Below are 24,226 nucleotides of genomic sequence, written 5' to 3'. Positions count from 1 at the left end.
ACCGTATTTTATAGTAAAAACTATGGATGTATAGTCCAGACAAATGAATAACCAAGAAAAAAATGTTTTGCTGGGACCAGTTCAGCTGGACCAGTTTAGGGTCATCTGGTTCAATATGGCAGTCAACTGGACCTGTAGCAGACCTCTAGTTGATCTCTAGCTAGGACGAGTTAACTTGCTGTGGGACAAGGTGGACAAAGCTGACATTTCAGTGGAACAGTTTGGCTGGCAGTTGGGCACACACTAGTTTGACTTGGGACCAGGTGATTTACTACTAGTTTGCTGTCACAGATACCCCACGAATGTACAATTGTACTATAAGTTTTCCTGTGGGTAGGTTTCTTTTTACATTTGCTGAGCAGCAAACATATGACTCCTGACAACCGCATGTGGTTGTGGTTACGACTGTAACGGGGGAATGAGGGTCATGAAAACTTCTTTTTTATTTTTCAACATATGTTGCTTAAATTTTGCATGCAGATATATTGTAGAATGCCGATTTCAAATATGTATTTAGATTTCAAGTATCTCCCTTGGAAGAAAGATATGACAGAATACAATAGTCCTAATTAGGTCATTTTTTTACGGGCCTTTGCAGTAATTTTTCATTAAAATAAAGTGTTTTTAAAAATATGCAGACATTTCCAAAGGCCCACTGCACATCCTAAAGCTAAGCAAATACCAATAAAGTAATTGTGATTATCACAAGTAAATACCAAAGTTGGGAAGAAAAAACAATGTGGCAGTAATTAGCCTACATTTGATCTAATTAATCATCTATCATATTTAAGAAAAACGGAAAGCTTTAGGATGTAGCTGTGATATTACTAAAAAAAATTATACCTAGTTCGCTGGAACCGGTTGATACAAACATTATCAAAACTTCTGTAAGGCAAAAGCACTTGACAAAAAAAAAGAAAGTTGAGAAAATTGCATTTAAAGTTTTACTGCCACTACCTCTTTTGTCTATTTAACACGTGAAAAACCTTTAGCCTCTAGCATGTTGCCTAGGTGTTGCTGAGCATAACAACACCAAATTTACTGAAATCGATTAATGAAAACTTTATCAAACCTTTCATAAGGCAAAGGCACTTGACAAAATAACACATCCAGAAAGTCACTTTTAAGTTTTCACTTTCAAGAGTCGCTCCTTAAACAGAACTGCTGCTTAAACAGAACACCAGCCTCATGATTTATTGGTTTTGTATTCATGCAATGCTCTTGAAACATGAAACTTTCAGGGAAGATCTAATCTTGTCTGCTGCTTACAAATATGCAATTAAGTTTTTTTCTAAAATCAATAAAAAAGGTAGTTACAACTTTTCTTGTGTTAAAAATTTGCCATGTTACTTGCAAAAAATGTACTGCAACAGGATAGCTAAAAATAAGCAGGTATATTCCTGGATGTTCAAATACTGCAAGTTAGCACTTGTATGTTTGTATCTATACTTTAGCCAGAGTTATGTAATTCTAAAGTTGCATGCAGGTTTACAAATGTGAATTCTTGTTGGCGATTTCTGCAGGATTTGAAAATGTTTCAGTATCCTAAGACACTATATCAATTTTTGTGCACTCTCAGACTCGCCTGCATTCAGGGAAAGAAAAGAATGATGATAATTAAATGAGTAGAAGGGACACAGTGCTGATCCCAACATTTGAGACTTCAAAAAAGCTATACTTGAGAAGAAAAAAAAAAACTTGAAAAAAAAACTGGGAAAATATAAACTTCAGGCTTCAAAACTGGGAAATAATAATTACAATATAATTAAAAACGCAAAATTCTTCCGCTGATGTAGACATTAGGCGCACATACAGGGTCCTGAATATTTGGTGGCGCGTGTTAAAAAATAAAAAGATTTTGCGCTCACTGTTCATTTTTCTTTTACTTACTTTTTTCTTACTTTTTTACCACGTTACTAAAAGTCACCATGTTAAGCCACCACGTTAAGTAAAAAGCCAACGTTTTGACAAGAGGAAGACAAGTTCCCCAGTTGAAACATTGCATCCAGGCAAAAGCTTTCCTTTGCTTGCCCACTTAATATAGATTTCTTTTTTTTTTTGCGATATAGTTCCTTTCAGAGTTTGACATGACATGCACTAGCAAAAATTTTGTTTTGTGATTATACCTAGGAACAGTTTTGCTCTTTAGAAGAGCGCGTATTTTTCATATTTTATTTTCAGAGGTCTCATTACTATGTTTCGCTTCAGGACCTCTTTCTGCCCGTTACCTGTACCAGTTTGTTCATGAGCACTTGTAGTGAATAAATGTTAAACTTAATCTGACACAACTAAAGGACAACTTGGCAAGACCGAAAACGTTGCCAGGTTGAACAGCTTGAAGTTTCTCCACTCCTTTTTTACTGCAAGAAAAGCTTTGCGCCTTGGCCCAGCACTTACCCTGTTGATGCTCTGTGAGCCAACGCTCCTCCAGAGCACACGGTACCACTGAACCACATCAGGATTTTTCAGCGGAGGATCCCAGAAGATGTCCACTGCTCCAGGAGCCACTTGGGTGGCCCTGACATTCTGAGGTGGCCCCGGGAGCATTGCTACAAGAGAGATATAATGATCCATGAAGCTAACAGCCATGTACAGAAGCTCAAGTGCACGAGAAATAACGCCTGGCAAGCTGGCTTTTTTGCATTTCAAGTTGTTAACTGTCACTGACTGCAGATACAATGTCATCTGAAGCTTGTTGCTAATGGCAGCCACAGTGGTTGTAAAATTGCTGGAGCATGCACACTTACTGAAATAAGTGCTAGTGCTTTCCTGTGTAATGCAGCAGCTTCTTCGGTATCAGAGCATTAGCAACCAAGCTCTACTGAACGGTAATCACTGAAGCACTGCTTCTTAACTTTAGCATGATTAGCAAATGAGAAGATACAAGTTGCTAGTACTGGTATTTTGCACTCGATACCATTCTCCTTTTCCAGTGAGGCTGTGCTTTGCTGCCAGATTCTTTCATGCATGGATTGTGGCAGTGAGCTCCCATCCCTGACCTGTGCATCTACATCTGATCAAAAGTGATAGAGAACTTGCTCCGAACTTCACAGTAACAGCCTAGACACAGACAGTTCTGGAATATAATAAATATTACACTTCTGGATACATTAAGTAATGTTAGGAGGCATAGAAGTTTCATCAGAAATAAACAATTGAACTGGAATATGAGAGGCGGTGTAGAGCTACTAATACAGTAGTAACTACATGTGTATCAATGCTGCCAAAAGAGTTTTCCTGCATTGACAGTATACAAAATACCTTCCAGGCCTTTTCAGAAGCAGCACTATACCACACCAATGCACAGAACTGTTTCAACTGCCTCAGAACTTTATTCTCACTATTGCCCTAATTGAAGGACATATTTGCTAGCCAAAAGTACACTGGAATAAACACATCTTAAATTCATTGCCAAACGAATTTTACATATATTTACTTAGCTACTCAAGATCTGTTGCTATAAATTAGCAACAGTCGCCACTTTATGAAACAGAAGACTGTTAAGGTACAATGAACAGCTTGATTCTCTAGTACTGTTACCACACATTTTAATACATGGAATCTCCTCATTGACAGACATCTTTCATCATGAATGGCTCACACAAATTGTTTGGTCAGCTCTTTGAAATCATAGAACAAAGAAAGAAGTTCAAATGAAGTAAAATTGGAAATACTGGAGCATTGTGATAGCAAATTAACCGACTCACACAAAATTTTGGTGCTCTGAAAATCCAAATACATTCAAGGTATTTCAAATTTCTGTACATTACTGCATAGGACAATCTGCAAGCTTGCCTGAGGCGGCTTCTCGGGTGAGGCCATTAAATTAAACAATAATAATTTAATCCAGAGTCAATATAATCTATTAAACTATTCAGCTTCCAAGGTCAACAATCTAGTATTATCATTATTGCTCCATTGTTTCTTGCACCTAATTGTAATGTTTAAGTGCTTCTGTTACAATGTGAAGGACTTCCTGACATTTTAGTGCAACTAATGCCATCGCATGCAAGCTGAACATCTAAAAATATCTGCAAAGAATGAAACTATGTTGTTGCATTCAGTGCATTTCTGTTGTGTAAGGGTTGGTAATTCCCTACATGAAGTTGAGTTTGTGTGCTTGCATTTAGTCACATAATATCACTTGGCCTACCTTTGCCTTCTTCAAAGCAGGACACAATCTCTTTGGCAGCAGCAAGGGCACACTGTGTAGTCTGAAATACTGGCCTGCCAACACACCAGCGCAGGCAGCTTGAAGGGACGCCCTTGCTCCTGCAGCACTGTCTGTGATCACTACCATCTGTATTCAAGAGAAAGAGGGGAAGGTACTGAATATATGTGTACCAATGACTGGGAGAAACAAGTCTCATGTGCAAGACAGTAAAATCATGATACCAAATCATGCAATCCCTATATCAACTGCATATAGTTACTATAACGTGTGCATATTACAGTCAACTATCTATTATTAACACAATACCCAAATGCCCCAAGAGTCGATAGTATAACACAAAATTAAACAAACATATTCCCCTAAATCTCAGGCCCTTAAAGTAGATGAAAGTGTTTAGAATAGAAAATGCTTAGGCTGAAGAATACACATTTCTTAAAAACAATCCGCAGTATAAAGTAGGGTTGTTTAGTGTTGAAAAAATTAATTTCAAATTAATAGAATACATTATGAAAATGTGTATCCTTTCTTTTTGTTCACACCCGCCAATCACAGTTAATAATTGTTGTGATTATTGACACTTATGCTTCTAAGACTTTTATTAGTTTCATAAAAGTGGATGCTTTTATTCTGGGTATCAAGTCTGGAACATCATCAACTTACCAGCAGCACAGTGCATCAGCTTATCAAGTTCTCGAATGCACTGTGGCCTGTTGACGGCGAAATTGATGTCAATGTCAAAAGCACATGCTGTCATACATGGTGCTGACACGCCCAAAGATGCACAGCAATCTATGAGAAAAAATATTAAAGAAAGAGAAACAAGTGTTCAGTTACCAGAATGAGGTAGCTGCCCATGCCCAGTGCCACTTGTTAAGTGGTATGGGCCATAATGGAATTCTGACTGACTATTAAAAAAAAAGGGTTTCCAAAATATGTAATTTTTTTCTTATGAAGTCGACTTCCGTTAATTCGACCCGGCCGGGACCGACAAAATAGATCGAATAATTCGGCGGGTCGAATTAAACAAGATACAAGAAAAAGCCCAAATTACATCACTGATTCATTTGCCGTATTTACCCGATCCTAACACGCACACAGTTTATTTAGTTAGCTTCGCCGGAATACATCCGCGTTCCGCGTTATGCGGCAAAGCATAAAACTTTGCGAAGGCGATTATGGTTTCGGTTTCGTGCCCGCGTGCACCGAGCAGGAAATTTTCGGCCCAATTCCCCCCCCCCCCCCCCCTAACACACACATATTCTTGAAAATCTTCCCAGGGCGGGCCAAAAATGGGCGTTTTCGACGAGAAATGACATGTGCTCAACGCATACCATAGGCGTACCTACTGGGGGGGGGGGGGCAAGGGGGGCAAACTATGTCATTTTTTTCCCCAAACTCCCAAAATAACAGCATGAGAGACGGTTGAAATTCCATGACATTAGAGAGAACTTTAAACGAGAGAACTTTAAACTTTCACTTTCCTGCTTTAAATGCAAGTGTTGTAGAATGGCCTACTAAACCCCTGCTTTTCCATGAGTTTTCATGCATCATACAACATTCGTGGTTTATTTCTCCGTTGTCCTCTGGGAGATAAACAAGTCATCTTGTTTATATCTGGGCAAAATTAGGGGCATGGTATGGCCAATGTGTAGGCAATGTTCCAAATGAATAGGCTAAATGGTCGTTTTCCTGTAGAATAAGTATGTCTACAAGTGGTCCATAGCATTATTAGTCTGTTTTACGAGCGGTGTAATACATAGACGGCTGCGCTGGCATAACTACAACTGAGGCCAATTTTGCAAACATAAGGGGAACAATCCACCAAGTTCATATGCAATGGTAAATGTATGTTGATCAAATATAGCGTTAAAAAAATTGTCAGCAACTGTTCAAAAGTATCATGCTTGTTTCCCAATGTCCCAAGAGAACTCTGCCTTTCATATATTTTATACTTTGAAGGCCGCATTTCAAGTGTTAACATTTCTGGATTATTTAAAGCGTGAAGAATAATTATTGAACCCTCATATTTTTGAGTTTTTTTTTTTTACTTTTTTCATGCGTGGTTTTTATGCGTCTCACCTAGCACCCTCACTGAAATAAAGGAGGCACATTCGTTTTGTTCAGTGACTGTAAGGACAAGCTAATGGGTGAAGGGTAGGTGCACATGAAGTTCAAAATACATGGGTAATTGTAGCTTTCGCAATAAATTACGTACGCATGCAAGCACTCTAGAGTGTTATGAGTATGCCTAACGAGCGGGAGGGCATTGAGGCCGCTGCCCTGGCAGAGCTATAAAAGCCACCAAGACCAAATTTAGCGAAAATTGGTGGTACGCTATGGAAACTCTCTGTGCGAAGTTATGTATGGTTCGATCATACACAGCCATTGTAAAGAAATCTTATTCAAGTGTTAGAGTGTGATATAGCTCCTATCAGCTATGCTTCCTAGAGTCCCGACATTGCTGTACTTTACAACAGGTTTATACTTTCTGGAAAGCGGATGAGAGACATGGTAACTGCAATGTGCAACAAAATTTTTACGTTACTGGTCCAGCTAGAAGCGTTACAAATAATTACTGAGCCCTTGTTTTTTCTTTCCCTATTTTCAGGCATCATAACATGTTCCGACTGGGTTTCAGCGATGTACTCGGTGAACTAAACAAGACATTTTGTTTATAATTGACCAAAATAAAGGGCGCATGCTATGGAGAATACGCAGGTAAACTTCAAAGACAGGGGACTAATTATGCAATTACACATGCCGATATCAAATCTAGCAGAAATTGAGTTGGGGGAGGGGCAGGGAGGGAGGGAGGACACTATGGTAAATGTTATGGCGAAGTAACAAGTGTGTTGATGAATTACAGGCCTTTTAAAAATTTCCAACAAGAAGTGCTCCAAAGCATTACTTGGGGGCAAGCTTTCAAACGGAATTGCCGTAAGTAAACGGGCAACTTTTTTATAGTATGCGATATAGTCACAAGAAACTGAAACTTTTGTACTGTTCGAAAGAAACAGCTTTGCTGGAAATCGGGTTGTAATTCTCGCAAGTTCGCACACATCTGTTGCCTTTCTTTCTTGTGAATATTGCAAGTAATTTATGTTTATTGTACTGTTGCGTATAACCACAACAATATTATTACATAAACTAGCTATACGTTTATGATGTAGGCATGTACAATTCCTTGTTTAACTATCAGGATTGTTTGTAGCAAATGCGCATTTCTTATGTGCACTATACTGCTGCTACTGGGCGGGATCCAGGACCTCTGTGAGGCACTCATTGCTTTTTGTCCATGTACCATCTTGACATTTTACACAGTCGCAAGAAATAAATGCAAATTCAAATAATTTTTCGGGCCCCCATGGTTCACCACGTGGGATCGATAAATAGGTCTGTGTCTGTTAAAATTAAGTATAATTGACAGACGCATTTCCAGGCTCTTTCACTTACTGTAATAGTAATTCACAATGTGTGTGCGTGTGTGCATGTGTGTGTGTGTGCATGCGTATGCATGTGTATGCGTGCATGATGTATGTGTTTGCGTGTGTGTGCGTGTGTGTGCATGCTTTGTGTGTATGTATGCGTGTGTACATGTGTGTGTGTGTAGAGAGAGAGGTCAGATCATTTGCGGTTTGCCTCCCCACTCGAGAAATAGTTGGTACGCCACTGACGCATACATTGTCCCCTAAGCTTCGCCGAGACAGACGCTGCCACTAAAGGGGTCACTATCGGGGTCACCATAGGGGTCAGAGGCATGCATGCTCACTGGCCAAGTTCGAATTACCCTGCAAAAGCTAATTTTAGGATCAAAATATTGAAAGTTTGGGTCCATAGACATGCATGGGCTATGGCAGGGACCTTCGGTCGGGATCGAATTAACGGAAGTCTATTGTAACTACATTATCTAAGCTTCTTTTCTACATGGTTTCTGCCATTGATGAGGCACTTGTAATACTGGGGCAAGAGTATTTAGAGCTTTGCATAATTGGAAAATGATGGTGCCTGTGCGGATTTGCCATGTAAACATGTTCCCTTTGATATCTTCTTGTTTGGAAAAATTACATTAAATTGCAAAGCTTCTTTTCAGATGCAGGAGTAACTGAACATGCATGGAGAGAGTTACAGGAAACAACACAAATTTGAATCAACAGTTCTGATAACGTTTCCCTTGGACTGCACACACTCTGTTACAACTCACTAAATATAGTCAGCCTCTCTGCTTTTTACTAATGCTCTTATATCTTCATTGAATTTCTTAACCCATCCGCTTACTACTTCGTAATGTAGAGTGCTTCTCTGGCAATAAATTCCTGGTGAATTCACTTCAATTTTAAATCGAGATAAGGACTGCAAACCAAGTTTCAGAGGTTATGGGCTGAATCATAAGCTTGGAACTAGTAAATACCACAGATGATGCATTAGGATAATCTGATTGTTTTAAAATAGTATTCAGTGACTAATTTCTGGGTAGATAAATCTGAGTTAAGACCACAATTTATGATGCACGTTGCTGTTGTATTATTCACAAATAGAATTTGTTCTTGAAACAACCCTCACATGTACAGAACAAACCAACTAGCCCTGTCTTGCCTTGTGGGGGCAACATCCAAGCTGCTACCACAGGTTCCACATTCCCTGATGTTTCAGCTAGGTCAAAATTTTTTAAATGCTCTACATACAGGTAAATGCACTTAAAAATGGTGGCAGCTTGTAGCACTAAAATGCTACAGGAAGTTTGCAGTGTGCAATGAGCGTCTGTACAGCATTTTGTTGCTTTTTGCCATAGTGAAAATCCAGGTACGTTATTAAGCAAATGAGTTTCTACACACGCAAAGAAAAAAAAGAAAAAAGAAAAAAAAATGAAAAAAGAAAAAAAGAAAAAAGAGAAAGAAAAAAAAAAGAAAATGTTACCTCTCCATGGTACCCAAGAGCAAGAAAAGTTGGCAGTTCTAACACAATGATCTAGCATATTTCACTTCCCATTCTGTAAAATTATACTCAGATGTAAAAAAAAAAGAGAGAGAGAGCAACAAGTTCACAAATTCCACCTCACTGAAGTATCAAAGAAAATCAAGAAAATGACGAAAGCACTAGACAATGACTGACTGACAAAGGGAAACTTCACATGGCCTATTGGAACCTTTGAAGTGCTATGTTGACATAACATAAAAATGCCACAGCAAAAGACAATCAACCTGGCCAGAAAGCTTGGAGTTACACGGCAAAGTTTTGATGAGGCAAGTAGACCTACAAATGACATGTGTAAAGCACGTTCTATGCAATATACTTACTGGTTGTGTTTCGTGCAGAACGTGGCATGACACCGAGTGTGACTGTGCCAGCCATAGAGCCATGCTGATTCTCTGCGGAGCAGAAATAGGCACCTGCATCCTCAGCCGTGACACCCTTAATGATCAAGTAGGACTGGTAGTTGTGTGGCTTCAGTGGGTCTGGGCTAGACCGCAGATCAATGTGGTCATTGCGACCGAGTGGACTACGCAGTTGCGAGTCACGGTACCACAGGAAGCGAGGCTCAGGGTGACCCGATACTTCACACAGCAGCCTTGCATTGGCTCCCATCTCCGCATATGCCTTCTTCAATGGCACCATGACTAGTGGACTTGCTGCAGTAAGCAAACAGATATGTGCATTGAAGACAAAGAAACCTGTCTGCTTCACATAAAGTGTGGTGGAACAGACACAAAATCATGCAAAACATACTGACAACTTTCTGTGCTTTCTTTCAGTGAGCAGGGAGTGTTACAGAAAATATTGCAATGTCCATCACAACTTTATTTTGCTAACAGCTCTACTTCATTCACTCTTTTTTATTTAATAGTGCACACTTAAGACTATGTGACTGCATAAATTCAGCCAATACAAAGAATAACTGCAAAACTTGCAAAATATGAGGGTTGATCCAGAAATAAGGTTCCCATCTATTTTAGAAATAGACAGCATTGTTCACTCTCATAGAAATTTACATCACTGGAAAGATGAAACTTTTATCTTTCTACGTAATCACCATCTTTTTCTACGCATTTTTGTAGACGGTGGTCCAATTTCTGTATCCCGATGTCGTAGAACTCCGCTGCCAACCCATTGAGGAAGCATTTCACCTCTTCTTTGACTTCATCGTCGCTCTGGAAGCGTTGGCCACTCAAATGTTCCTTTAACTTGGGGAACAAGTGATAATCACTAGGCACGAGGTCTGGACTGTATGGTGGGTGGGGCATGACAGTCCACCCAATGTTTGTCAAAAGTTCCTGGGTTTGACGGGAGACGTGAGGTTGGGTGTTGTTGTGAAGCTGCGTTACACCGGCTGCCAGTCGTCCTCGCCGGCGGTTCTGGACAGCTCACCTGAGTTTTCTTAGTGTTGCACAATAACTGTCTGAGTTGACTGCTGTCTCACGTTCCATGAAATCGATCAGCAGTATTCCCTTACAATCCCCAAAAACACTGGCCATGACTTTGCTAGCAGAAGGAGTTTGTTTGAACTTCTTTGCGACATGTGACTCTGGGTGACGCCACTGTTTGGATTTTTGTTTCATTTCGGGAGTGAAACGAAACACCCACGTTTCGTCTCCCATAACAATGGAGTCCAACAATCCTTCCTTATCCTCTTGACACTTATGAAGAAACTGGCAAGCACAGTTAAGGCATTTCTCCTTGTAGTCTGATGTCAATAGCCGCAGTACCCATCGAGCACAACACTTGTGATACCCCAATTTTTCAGTCAGAGCTCTTTCCACTGTACCGTAAGAGACCCCAGGAATCTGAGCAACAAGTTCACGAACGGTGATCCTCCTGTTTTGAAGCACTTCACGTTGGACCATTTCGATAACCACCTCTGAAACTTAGAAGAAGATTAGAATTTATGAGGGCGAATCAGAAACTCATTGCTCCTATTTCGTATTTGTCAAAATAAGGTACATACATTACACTATTTTTCCATATAGTCCCCATAACGGTTCAGACATTTGTCCGATCGCAACACTAAATTTGAGATGCCTCGGTGGTAGAATTTGTATGGCTGACTGTGGAACCACCGTCAGACTTCACAGCCTTTTACAAACTCACAACACCACCACTTCACACTTCTCAAAGCGAGACACCTTTCCCCATAAGTGGGCTGCATTTCCCTGTGGATTTAGGTGGCCGTTTGTCCCTTGCTGCATAGAAAACAAATCACACTTCGTTTCCTGTACGCCGTGGACGTGTGAAGCACAACCGCTATTTTCAACAACTGACAGCAGCACCGTGCCGCAGAACTACTAGCAGATAAGGCTGGACCAGTCCAAGAAAGGTCCACCGCTGGGAATGGATATGTTGACTTCACACTTACAGCCGTAATTTGACTACAAAAACATAGGGGCAAGGACTTTTTGATTCACCCTCGTAGTTGTTATTTTTTTTACCTAATTCAGCAACATTTATTCATTTCGGTTCAGCATTTGTGTAGAGGGGGCATTTGTGTGTGTGCCTCATCCTCTCAGATCGGAATTACCAGGTACAGGCCTGAGAAAAAGATTTTTCTAAATTATAGGTGCACTCATATTTGCATCATTCATAGCCAGTCTCCGATGGCTAATCACTTCATAGACAACTGCAACATCTGTAACAGTTTCAATAGAGTAGACTAATGTATATTAGAATAGCTTATTTTAAGGGCAGCAATGATGAGCTTTAAACCTAGATTTGGTGCAACTTACTCATGCTTTGCAAATGTCACAGGATTTAGCAGGATAGACACTCAGCAAAGTACCATGGTGACACAGAAATCACATCACTGTTTGCAGCAACATAATTTGCACCACAGTTGTTAGGATCACAAAACTATTTTTTTACACTTTCTTCAGAGAAAAATGAACTTAGAACTTACAAATGACATGAATGTCCACTGAACTGTGGGCTCCATGCCCATAGCCATTGGTGGCGAAGCAGGACACTTTTGTGACATTGCGTGAAACCCGAGGCACAGTGATCGCCACATGATGCTGAGGCAACTGGATTTGCAGGATGCCATTTACATAGACTGAGACAGTGGGGGTTGGTACACCAACACCGATGCACATGACAGTCATGTTGATCCCTTCCATGATGGGCCCAGATGGGATGACTAGTGGCAGGTTCACGAAAGCTGGAATGGCAGCATCAGTCCAAGCAAGTACAGTCTCCGAGGGCAGACTGGCCTTGCCACCAGACATGGCCATGATAGAGATGGCATACTGCAAGCAGAGAGCAAGAAAGAAACATAAAAGCATTGGGATCTGTGGAGTCTCACCCGTGATCTTGGGACAAGGGAACGACAACACAGTGGTGCAAACAATCACAAGGTCATTTATTGCACCTTTCATATATTAATGCTTGCTAGCTGAGTTGCTATCCACAAAACATGCTGATGGGTGCGCAACAAATTGAGCGAGTCCGACTCACTGCAACCGGATAGTGAGCGAATATGTCCGCCCCATGCTGGACACAAACACCTGGTCGTTTTCGTGTACGGTCATGCGAACAATAGTGCGTTTGAACGATTGTGCTCATTCATTCCGGTGTCTCGCTCCTAGGTAATGTGAGACAGTCTCACAGACGCATGGATTGGCGCTCGCATAGAATGTCCATCCGCTTGCCAACCCCGAGCAAAAGAGGAAGAGCCTACTCTCTGTCGTCCCCAACTGAACCCACCACTAGGAGGCATTAGCAGCGGAACACTCACACAATCTCTCGTAATGCGCTGCAACCAGACCGACCGCCACCGGCACTAAGCTACGCAGAGAAGCCAGATCACAGGAAATTCGAGACATGCGGGGAAAACAGCATATCAGAGGACACGTGAGAGTCATGCATCCCCACAGATCACAGAAAGATCACAGTACGTGTATGCATTCTTGGTAAATCTGAATAAAGTTTCAGTTGTGAGACAGTGCTTGTGTTGTGCACTCCTATCTTTATCCTTTGTCTTGGTGCTCGGTTTCGTTTGCTACCATGAATCAAGTACAACTAGCACAATTTTCAGTGTTAGTACACAGAAAGGTACCTTGAAGCTGTATTATTCTTATGTTCCAGAAATGTGCCATAAAATTGTATACATACAAAAACACCTGTACGAAGCACACAGCTATAAATCCAAACATGTTGGCTAAGAAAGCACATCCAAGGTGGAACAAACTTCTACGATTAAGTGACATGTCAGCTACCTGTGTGGGAATACAAGGAGCACATTCTGCATTCACATAACCTGAAATGTTGAGAATAATGCAACTAACTTTAAACCTGTACTGTACAGTGAAACTGTTTACACAACCTGTTACAATCAAATCTCGATAATTCAAGCTCAAAGAGGCCAGAAAATTTGTTCGAATTAAAGGAGGACTTGTTCTTGAAGGACTTTTGCACCATAACACGATGCACAAATGGTGCGAGTCATGAAATATCACGGCGCGCAAGCACCATAGCAAGCAAGTACCATGAAACTTCCCACGCCGGCCCCCAATGCTCACTTGCCGATAACGCCAGAAACCGAAATTTCAGGGAGCGGGCTACGCTGGCACCAGGCCGGCGCAGAAGTGGGCACACGCAGAGGCCATCAAAGGTAAGGGAGTTACAACAGAGTTGAGAGGCAGGGCGCAATTGGCAGGGGAGAGCAGTTGCAGTGGGGGGAGGGAAGGACATGCATTTGCTTTCCCGCCAGCTTGATGGATGGCACTAATTACCTCTGCCACCTAAGCCCCCTTGCTGCTACCCAAGACTGCCATGGCGGAGTTGCTGAGGTCGGACTGGGCCTCTGCCGCAGCTTCCCTTTGCATGCTTGCATGCTTTTTCCTTCCTCTGCTGACAGATCGGCGCTGCATTTACGTTCTTTATCCTGCGTTCTTAACGTGTCGTGTCTTATGAAGAAGACGAAGTCGTTGCCACTGATCATAATCATGTTGGTGTGCTCTTTTCTGTTGCAGTGTCGCCACGTGCAAATGATAAAGAGAATGAGGTTGGGTGTCACCTTCGCCTTCTTGTATTAAGGGTCTGTCTTGTTGTACAGAATCAGATGTGGCGCACTGTCTCCGACAACCTTTCCATCGGGACGTCTTGGTTTAGACTCGTCGTTGTAAATAAAGTCACAGTTTCACTTGAAAGGCAAAGCATTGATTGCAATATCAAATTAGTGGACAGCTATACGAAGCAAGGATAGTAGTTTTATCGGCCGTATAAACTTGTAAACATAGGCATATTAACTAAATTAACAAACATGGTGTCACACGCGCACAAGCAAGCATGAACACATCTCACTCGATAACCGCGGAAACTCGCTGTCAAAATGCTGGCATGAGGAAATGCAGCAGCAGCAGCAAGTGAAGTGACATTCGTGCTGTCTGTCGCTTCAATGAAAAATGATCGTTGAGAACACACAGCACGCAGATAGCTACGAGCCCCCGACACACCTAGACTCTGCCCCCAATGCAGATCGCTCACATGATACAACCACGCGACCGCATGCAGCCACCACATTCACAGTTGCAGCTGGAGTAGAATGCTGCCTCCAGTGCCTCGCAACATTAGGTGCCTCGCGCACGACAGAAGACAGCACTCTTTCTCTTTGCATTTCGTACTTTTCGCGCGGGCAAGATTGAGCCACAATCGTCGGTTCCCCTCACATGCTTTCACTTGCACATACAGCGTAGGGTGCGCCGCGATGATGTTATCGCTCTTGGACCTCGCGGGCAGCATTGAGGGGTCTCTCCTAAACTTTTCCTCCATGGCGGGGTCAGAGCAATGCTGGTCGGGGGTGCCGCTGCGTTATTTGGCGCGCTGCTGAGCGCATTGTCGGAGCGCGGTATGTTCGAATTAACTGTCACAAATGCTTGCGCGCTCGAATTACTGGCCGTTTTCGCCCACTGGAATACACATAACTTTGATGGGACTACAGCGTCAGTTAGAATAAACCGGAAGTTTGAATTAAGCGTGTTCGAATTAACGAAATTCGACTTTAGTTACTGTACAAAAATGTTCAGTTTAAGCTTCTTTATGGCATAATAGTTCTGCAGAAACCCATAAGGTGGAGAGAAGAAATTAATAAAAGGAAAATGAGACATCCAGCTAAACGTAGCTAAGTGCTATGAAGGAAATCCATACGGGTTCCTCAAAAGAAAAGCTTCGCAGTTGAAGAAAAATTCATCCTGGTCCGGGACACGAACCCGGGACCACCGTTCTTTCCGGGGCAGCCACTCTACCATCTGAGCTAACCAGGCGGCTAGCAGATGGCAGGCAAAGTCAAATTTATCAACAACTCAAAAACAAAGGCAGGAGTTTGACATAATAGTACTGTGGAAACCCACAAAGTGGAGAGAAATAATTAATAAAGGGAAAATGAGACATCCACCCAAACGTAGCTAAGTGCTACAAAAGAAACTCCTTCGGGTTCCTCGAAAGAAAAGCTTTTGTCTCAATTTCCCTTTATTAAAGTTTCTTTATATATGACACATGTCAATCATAAGCACTGTATTTGTCACATGTGACATTTGATCATCCTGTGTAATTGTCATTTACTTCAGAAGGATCCAGTGATGAGTGCCTGCATATGTTACAGGTCAACAGACCTTGCCTCACAGTCACAAGTGTGACACAAGCCATAAGAAAACACTTCTCTCAATGTACAAAGAATTTACAGCTCGCAAATGTAGCGTTTGGAAGATCATAATAAACAAGAAGTAACAAATATGCTCTACTCCATTACATAAACAAGGTGGATTTCTATTTACCCTCAAATTTTCCTCATTTCTATGCTACACCATAGAACAAGGAAAAGCGCAAGTGTGCTCGAAATACATCATACTCTTTGTAATGTGAACCATACTTCTTTAACATGGTTTAAATGATAATTTAGCATGCACAAATCCAAAATTTTGTGTGGTACATGCTGAACGTCCAAAGAGTGCCACAAATGGTACCGTCTACGACTAGCTGCGATGCCACATTATCTCATAAAATGGAATTATGTAGAAACTGCTAACTGCATGCACCAATAAATCAAATGTGCAGCCCCCCTTTCTTCCCCGTGCTAAGTCATACAGCATTCTGGATTCCAGAACTGTTTGTGTACATTACCTGCGTATTGAAAGTCAGGTTCCCGATGATAACAGAGGTGTAAGGTGTCGCCACACTTGTCCAACGGTTGTCATCGTTGGAGACATTGACTGGTGCAAAACGGACGATGTAGGACAGGTTGGACTGCAGTGGCAGGTGCAGCGGTGGCAACCACTTGAGTGCAATGGCATCGACAGCTGCATGAAGCACTTCCACACCATATGGTGGGCTCACCATACCTGTGCAATATATACAAATTGGTTTAGTTCTCCTTTGAAGGAATGTAACAATGTGAGTGGTCCATTAAAGATAAAAATTTGCAACACACATTTTAACAGGTTTCAAGCATTAAAACGCTTTCATTCCACATTAATACCAATGGCAAATGAAATAATGCCAAGAACAACACATTTATAACTAAATGATACCAAACTCACTAATAACCAATTATATTTAGCCTAAGACAATAGTTTGTATATCTTGATGTGGTTACATATTATTATTGACAATTTGTATACAGTTTGCAAGTCTAGTACTATATGTTGCAAACAACATGAGGGCTAGTCCGATTGTTTTGTCAAAGAATACTATTAGCCATATTATTACATATTAATGAAACTTGATATATAACCTCCATGTTATGAAGAATTGGCCAATGAGTACACTTGAAGCTAAACATTTCGACAGAATTGCCTGTCTGGTTGGGAAATTGATTAGGACTTTCAGACTGACTCTGGGGGTGCTGGGGGCCAATCACCCCCAGCACCGGTAATCCCAGCCGCCCAGCACCACGGCAGCCGTCTCACCCCCCTTTTGTTTCCCCCCCACCTCCCATCTGTGAAGTGTCTCCTCACCTTCCGTGCTCTGCCCTCCTTTCTTTACAAAAGACCCTTTAAAAGCGGCACACCGCCATCCCCGAAGAACAACCCCTGAAGGAGCCGAATGGGCTCCGAAACGTTGGGCTACTAAAATTCAGTTATTTGGTTGGAGTCAGTCTGAAAGTCCTAATGAGTACACTGACTGAATAAACGGGAAGTCAAATGAAACAGTCATTTGAAGAGAATACATTAAAAGAATGCCAATAAAGCCACGGCACTAATGCTTCAAAAGTGTGCACATAACAACAATTGAAGTTAACAATGTCACAAAGCAACTAGAATCACCTAGAAGGAGCTTCGCAACGTACTTTGTATTCCCTTCTCATCGACGCCTTTCTCTGGTGTGGTGAGGAGGATGATAAGAGATGGAACAGAGAAACCCTGTTCATTTGCAGCCACCACATAAAAGCTATAACTTGTTTTTGGTGTCAGCTTATCCACAATGGCCATAGTTGTCGTCACATTCACTTCCTGGAAGAATCATTAAGAAGTAAATGGTACAATTGCAATGTAACTACTGCAAAAACTGGAATATAGGTCAAACTTCTCTTTTAAAAAGACATGGCAGAAAGTCAACCCCCGTCTTATATACTGGTCATTTTTGACTGGTTTTATGCCGGTTTTTTTTTTCCTGTTTCTTTTTATTTTTTTAGAATGAAAGTTTGGGGGTCAACCTATATTTCGGTCTGACCTATATTCTGGTTTTTATGGTACGTAACTAGTAGGGCACATAAGCCATGCGTATAACTACTGTGCATGAGCATATAGCAGTTTAAAGTAATTAATTACAAAACTAGAATAAAAAATAAATTGCTGCAAATGAAAATGTAAACGATCTGTACATAATCATAAGTGGTTATGTTAAGAAGCATTTACCATCCAAACCTGCTCAGTTGTAGTCATTCTGCTTTATGAAAACATACAAAAGCAAGTGCAGTCTTCCTACAGATTACTCTGTGTTTAAATAGCCAGGATCACGTTAAACCGTCTTGAACAAAAAGCCATGTCCTTGCCATAATTAATGAACTGATACAAAAAGTCAAAGTGGCACAGGTCTTTCTAGGCACAGTGCCAGCTAACATGTCTGTCTTTTTAAAAATATAGTACTATATCAAGTTTACAAAAAGCATCAAAAACAGCAAACCGATGCAAACATGGGACACAGGTAACTATGTCCCACGGTAGATGAAGCGGAGAGAAAGTATACATCTGCAATAGCCAGTGCACTTTAAATGCTGAACTTTGTGGCTACTACCATTGGCACTTGTAGTTAAATGCCACTTTTCGAGGTAAGCCAAAGAAAAATGGTTGGGGTTAGATCGCTATTACTGCTGTTATTTTCATTCCCTGCTGTCTAAAATAAGCTCTGCATTGCTGTAGCTGCCAGTGCCAGTGTCAGTATACAGCACCAATATGACAACTGGCAACATATTTTTGGCATTTCACAAACAGCTAGCAAATATAGTGTTCAACTACACATTATTAAAAGCACCAAGTCCTTCAGAAACTCTAAGGAAGTGGATACTCCTTGGCAAAAGGCTTGATATATTGCAGGCTGATAAAAAGCTCCAAAGGCTAAACAATGCGAAAAACTAGTGAAAAACCAACAAATGAACTCACCTGTGTGTACTCTGCAGGGTGTGGAGGTACCGTTCCATTGATGGCCTCATACCTAATCTGATATTGTGTTGTTGTCACATTGCCTGATGGTGCATTCCACACAAGGTGTACAGAAGTGGGTGTTACAAATGTCACATGAAAATCTTCAGGCGGACCAGGAATGATGTCTTTGCCTTCTTCCATACACTGCACGCGTCAATGATAGGGGGGGAAAAAACGTAAATTCAATGGCAACAGCTTAGGGTAATACAGTGAATATATTTTTCTCAAGGTGATAGAAAGACGACTCTGAAAAGACAATATTAAAACCTTGTTATAATGAAATTGCATCTGACATGAAAGCGCCTTCATTATATTCAATATTTGTTATAAGCATATATTCATTACAAGGTGATATTGCCGCCAATAAAAGTGTTAGATTTACTCTGTTATATCCTATATTTTGCTATATGCTTGTTCGTTACATCGAGGTTCAACTGTAATAATTTCTGAACTTGTTAGAGCTATTGATAGGCTTGAGAGCCAATAGTACAACAATCTAATAACTGTTCTATGTACAATAAATGTTCAATTACTATGAAAGACAGTGCTACAATTATCGAAAGAGTGTACAAGGTAGTAATTCATTTTTAGGCACTGTAGCTTATTATATAGATCTAAGCTGTTACTGTAAAGATTGTATTTGCAGTTGTGTTAGTTTTTCAGGCAGATGCCGAGTGCAGAGACAACTTTTCCAAAAACACCTATTAATAGATGATGTTTTGAGGGTGACGTTATGAATTAAATGCCAAAAGTAACTGATAAAGAGCCTATTTTGCGAAACACTTATGCAAACATGATTCATGAGACATAAAAGAGTTTTAGAATAGGGGCCCTAAACATCTGGTGGTGTGGAAGAAATAGCATGGAAGCCACTGCGCACGCACGAGATGCAAATTACATTTGGGTTTTGCGTCGGGCATGCTATTTCACTGATTTAGTGGGAGCTCCAAAAGCTATGTGTCAACAAACATGGCGGCACCCATCGAAGTGACGGCTCTAACCTAGCACCAAGCTGGGCTCCATTTATAGTAACACGTAAAGTTTGCAAGCTAGAAGAAGTGACTGCGGTTATCGCTTTCTCTCAACTAGTGTGTTATGAAGATTGCTTCATCAGACGCCGCTGATTCCGAATTCGATTGTCGATTTCTTGGCTCGTAGGCCTAACACAGCTTAACTTGGCTGGTGAAGGCATGTAAAGTTGGTTACTCAAAACTAAGCGCAACTAATTGATTGCTGCTAATAGAATAACCTCTAAATTGTAATTAAACACAGCAACATGAATGTGAAAATTACTCTTCTTATCATAAAATCATATATTTTACTTAATTATTTATAATAGCTTTTCTTTGACGCCATAGTGGTGCTGCAAGCGCAAGACACTATCCGCAAACACAAAGCCTTATTCTAAAATTCTTCACTCCTGCATGCCCCAACGCTAACACCTGCAAAGCTCTTTGGAGCCCCGAACTTTTGTGGCCCCTGTTCCAAAATTCTCTATTTATTCCACAAGTTACGACAGAAATCACTTAAGTGAATAATCCGAGATGAAAGCTGGGCTGGTAGGTGCAAGTTCAAGAATTGAGACATATCTAACTAGCACTAAAGAGACATGAAACGAGAATGAGAAGCATACAGAACACGACCCTAGACTTCAAGTTTAAGTCTAGCATCCTGTCCTGTGTGCTTCTTGTTCTTGTGTTATGTCTTTTAAGTGCTAATTAAATATCTAAATTCTGGCACCTAACTGACCTGCTGAAAGGGCAAAACCAGTGGCAGGACCCTCCATGTGTAAAGGAATGTCCAAGCCAGCAGAATTTATTCACTTGCCAATACCAGCCTACAGCTTCATCAGTGACACAGAACTGCACGTTAGCACTGGCATACTTCTGCCCTTCTGACCGAATGAAGAATTCCACATGCCAGGTGCGAATGAGGTGAATGACAGGCCAACTCGGACTGTATGTAGGGCTGCCTTTATGAAAAACGTAACGAAATTTTTGAATACTGGTCATCATGTCATAAATTCAGCTTCACAGAAGAGTATTGCATTCACAAGAAACTAATCAAGGTCCCCAAACTGTTCAGCCTTTTAGCCAGAAAATTTGCCTTAGTAGTTTAAGGGATGTTGTCTACTGTACTTATCTTAGAACAAATGCTTAACTGTAAAAATTTTTCAACATAGATTATTCTTCAATAGCAACTGCCGTGAACTATTTACAACGTAAAGAGGTACTCTAAAGTAAACGCATTTCAGAAAATCACTGAGACTGCCTTCACAATTGTCTCTGCACTGATTACCCACATGACCAAAAACACATCTATGAAAGTGTTCTTTTGCAGTGATGGCTTTTAGTGAATAAGCTGGTATAAGAAAAAAAGTATCTCCTTACATGCGTGAAGACAATGAGACTATAAAATGTGCCCCATGAAAATAAGTGCACAATAAATACATCATTTCTCAATGATTAACATAGCCCTACAGCCGTAGTGATGTGGAACCAGGAGGCACATGCATTGTTTGCAAGTCTATATTAATTTGGCCTCTTCCAACATCCAATATTAAAAGTGTGCCTTGCAGCCAGTCATCCAGTAAAAACAATTCTGTAGTACATGCACTGTGAGCTTGGAAAAATAAAAAAGAAATCCGCAAGTTAGTATGAGGCATGAACACCTAAAGCCATGCAGCTGTATTATTGGTTAAGTAGCTTTGTGAGTAGCTGATCACCTCAATTTTTGCTAGAATTGCAGCTTCTGTGCACATTTAATGATGCAAACAAGCACAGGAGGAAAAGGTGTCCTAAATCACAAAAGCACCCACAGGTTCAATCATACAGGGTCAAAGTGAAAATACTAGTTCTGTCATTCAATCAAGCTTAGTCAATTAGCACTGGCTCAGAAACAATAAGAAGCCCTGAGAACTATAATGTTAACTTTTGATACATCAACTATCAACTGTTGATACAATATAATAATTCAGCATGACTGTGTTTCACTCTGACTCACACGTCACAGTTATATCACAAGCACATTCGCTTTCATGCATAAGGGCGTGAGCATGAGGAAAATACTTGGCGATATCACATGTACCCTTTTCATTCAAGAGTGCCACGATGCACTCTTGACAAAGGCTTTGATGTCAAACAGACCTTCACTTCTGTTCCATAAATGCACAGAAGAAAAGACTGTACAAGAGTGCTTGCCACCATGTAAAAGACATGAGCCACATGAAGAAGACAACAAGAGATGGAAAAGTGAGCACCTTGAGAACAGCACCAATGTCCCGGGAGCAAACAAGGGCAGTGACGTCATATTTGCTAAGTGAGACTTCACCAGCGCAGATGGGCAAGCATTCATCCCGCACACCATACCGCTGGCAACATGGTCGGTGGTCACGGCCGCCCGCACCGCATCGCAGTAGAGTGTGCATCTCATCAAGACAGAGGGGGCTCAAGTACTGCAGGTCAGCTAACTTCATCTGTCCAGACAAGAAGGTGTAGCCGGAGGTTGGTAAAGTAGAGAAGAAAAAAAAATAAAGAAAAAGACAGGCAGGGATGAATTATTTCATGTTGTCTAGGCATTTATTACATATGGTATAGTATTATAGATCCGGAGTCTCAAACGTGCATCAGATATCGGGCTGCATGTATCCTCAAGTTTTACAAGACAAAGTGTTTTCTGGAGGAAGAGAATTGCCTCAAGTTTAGGCAAGTTGGATGGAAAATAGCTTTGAATACCCAGTAGGTCTGTGCAAACTGCAAACAAAAGCCCTGCAGGCTGCATGTTTGAGACCACGGTTAGAGATGTACTCGAGACTGAGAGCAATCAGTATGTGGCTAATCCATTGCCTGCTCCATTATCTTATCTCACAAATAGCTGTTGCACTTTTACAGCAGAAAGTTGCCCATAAGGTAAATGCAGCGTGTTTTGGCATCAAAGTAGTTTAGTTGCACAATCAAATTGGGTGATTTAAATATCATGTTGGTCTCTTGCATAAGCATAAAAACACCGCATTTGAACATGACACCATGAAGTAGTGGCAGTAGTATCTTGAGACTGCACAGTCGAGGGTAGCTAGTTAGCCAACTTTCATCTGCACCTGCAACAGTTGCTGTTTAGGAGCATACCAGTAACCTCCTGCTAAAATGTAAGGTGAGATTTTGGGCTTAAAAAATACATCTTGCTTAAAATGTCTATTTCTGAGTTCTTACTTTCAGCCTCATACTCTAGCATTGTGTTTTACCCATGAAAAATCATGGCGGAGTGTGCGCAAGAAAATAGTGATAACCGTGCGTGCGTATTAATTTCAGAACAGCTCGAGAAAACAAGAACACCTGTAGAGCTGGAGCACCTAATGCCACTGGAAGCACTGCCTGTTGTGGCAATTTAATATGGTAAGATAGTGCTGCATTCTCTCTTTGGAATTAAATGCTGGCAAGGTGCGTATTATAGTAGAACATATCTGAAAATTAGATACGTTTTTCCACATTTTCCAAGTGTAGCTCCACAAAATTGTGACCATCAAGTGACCACCTATAATTTTCCAGCTGTAGTTTAGTATCATTCTGTGCGAAGCTTGTGCATTTTTGTATGTACTTGCACTGTGTTTCTGCAATAAAGCTTTTGCACCCATACTCTTCAAGGTGTATGAATTGCAATTACATATTCATACTTGAAACATTCCTCACTGTGTTTGTGAGTAGGTGTGTCAAAGGAGAGAAAAATATTAAAAATACAAGTTTTTCGTAGAACTAGTAATTTGAAACAAACATTTAGGCATCCTTTACGTTTTTTAGTAAGCATATTTTTAGTTCCATATTTAAATATAAGAATGTTTTGTTTTGGAGTTGCACTGGCCCTTATACTCACAATATAAATACGTTTATTTCAAGGCATATATGAGTTGTATCCTCCCACATTCAGCGATAAGAATAGGTCAGTCACAATACCAAACACAGGAAAATATGCTTGACTTATGCTGGAGTGACACAGTGAGACCTACACCAATGCAGTGTAAGGGCAAATCAAAGAAGACTGACACGTACCTTATAAGAACAAAGTGGCATGCATATGTCCTTGACCTTTGCATTCACACAGCAGGCAGTCTCATTGTATCCTGAAGGTTCATCTGCTGGCTCAGGCACAGGATCCTGTGTCCTCAGCACAATGCGATCTGAGCCTTCACTTGTTCCGTATTTGTTTTCAGCCACAATAAATATTTCATAGCTGCAAAATAGAGATAAATAAATAAATAAATAAATAAATAAATAAATAAATAAATAAATGCAATGAGCATGAAGTACACACATATATCAAATTCCAATGGCAGATTCGGAACGGCCAACTAAGTCATGAGTGGGCACCGCTCTCGGGCATAGAGTGATGCCTAGAAATTCACAAGTGAAACATAAGCCCCACCACTAGAACAAAAGTT

General features: G+C 40.9%; 1 protein-coding gene across 1 annotated transcript in view; it reads right to left on the bottom strand.

Moving 5' to 3' along the window:
• Positions 1-24,226, bottom strand: part of LOC142581758 (Ig-like and fibronectin type-III domain-containing protein 2) — a 98,039-nt gene that overhangs the window by 7,064 nt on the left and 66,749 nt on the right. Inside the window, exons 14-23 of the mRNA XM_075691231.1 lie at positions 23,838-24,018; positions 22,055-22,270; positions 18,754-18,939; positions 17,442-17,604; positions 16,277-16,494; positions 12,060-12,405; positions 9,469-9,801; positions 4,835-4,963; positions 4,154-4,300; positions 2,398-2,549 (exon numbers count right to left, since the gene is read on the bottom strand). Coding sequence (XP_075547346.1) covers positions 2,398-2,549; positions 4,154-4,300; positions 4,835-4,963; positions 9,469-9,801; positions 12,060-12,405; positions 16,277-16,494; positions 17,442-17,604; positions 18,754-18,939; positions 22,055-22,270; positions 23,838-24,018 — 2,071 coding nt within the window. The remainder of the gene's footprint in view (positions 1-2,397; positions 2,550-4,153; positions 4,301-4,834; positions 4,964-9,468; positions 9,802-12,059; positions 12,406-16,276; positions 16,495-17,441; positions 17,605-18,753; positions 18,940-22,054; positions 22,271-23,837; positions 24,019-24,226) is intronic.

This window comes from Dermacentor variabilis, chromosome 1, assembly GCF_050947875.1.
Source record: "Dermacentor variabilis isolate Ectoservices chromosome 1, ASM5094787v1, whole genome shotgun sequence".
In the NCBI taxonomy this organism is placed as follows: domain Eukaryota; kingdom Metazoa; phylum Arthropoda; class Arachnida; order Ixodida; family Ixodidae; genus Dermacentor; species Dermacentor variabilis.
The sequence above is the reverse complement of the archived record's forward strand: the minus strand, read 5'-3'. Positions and strand labels throughout refer to the sequence as shown.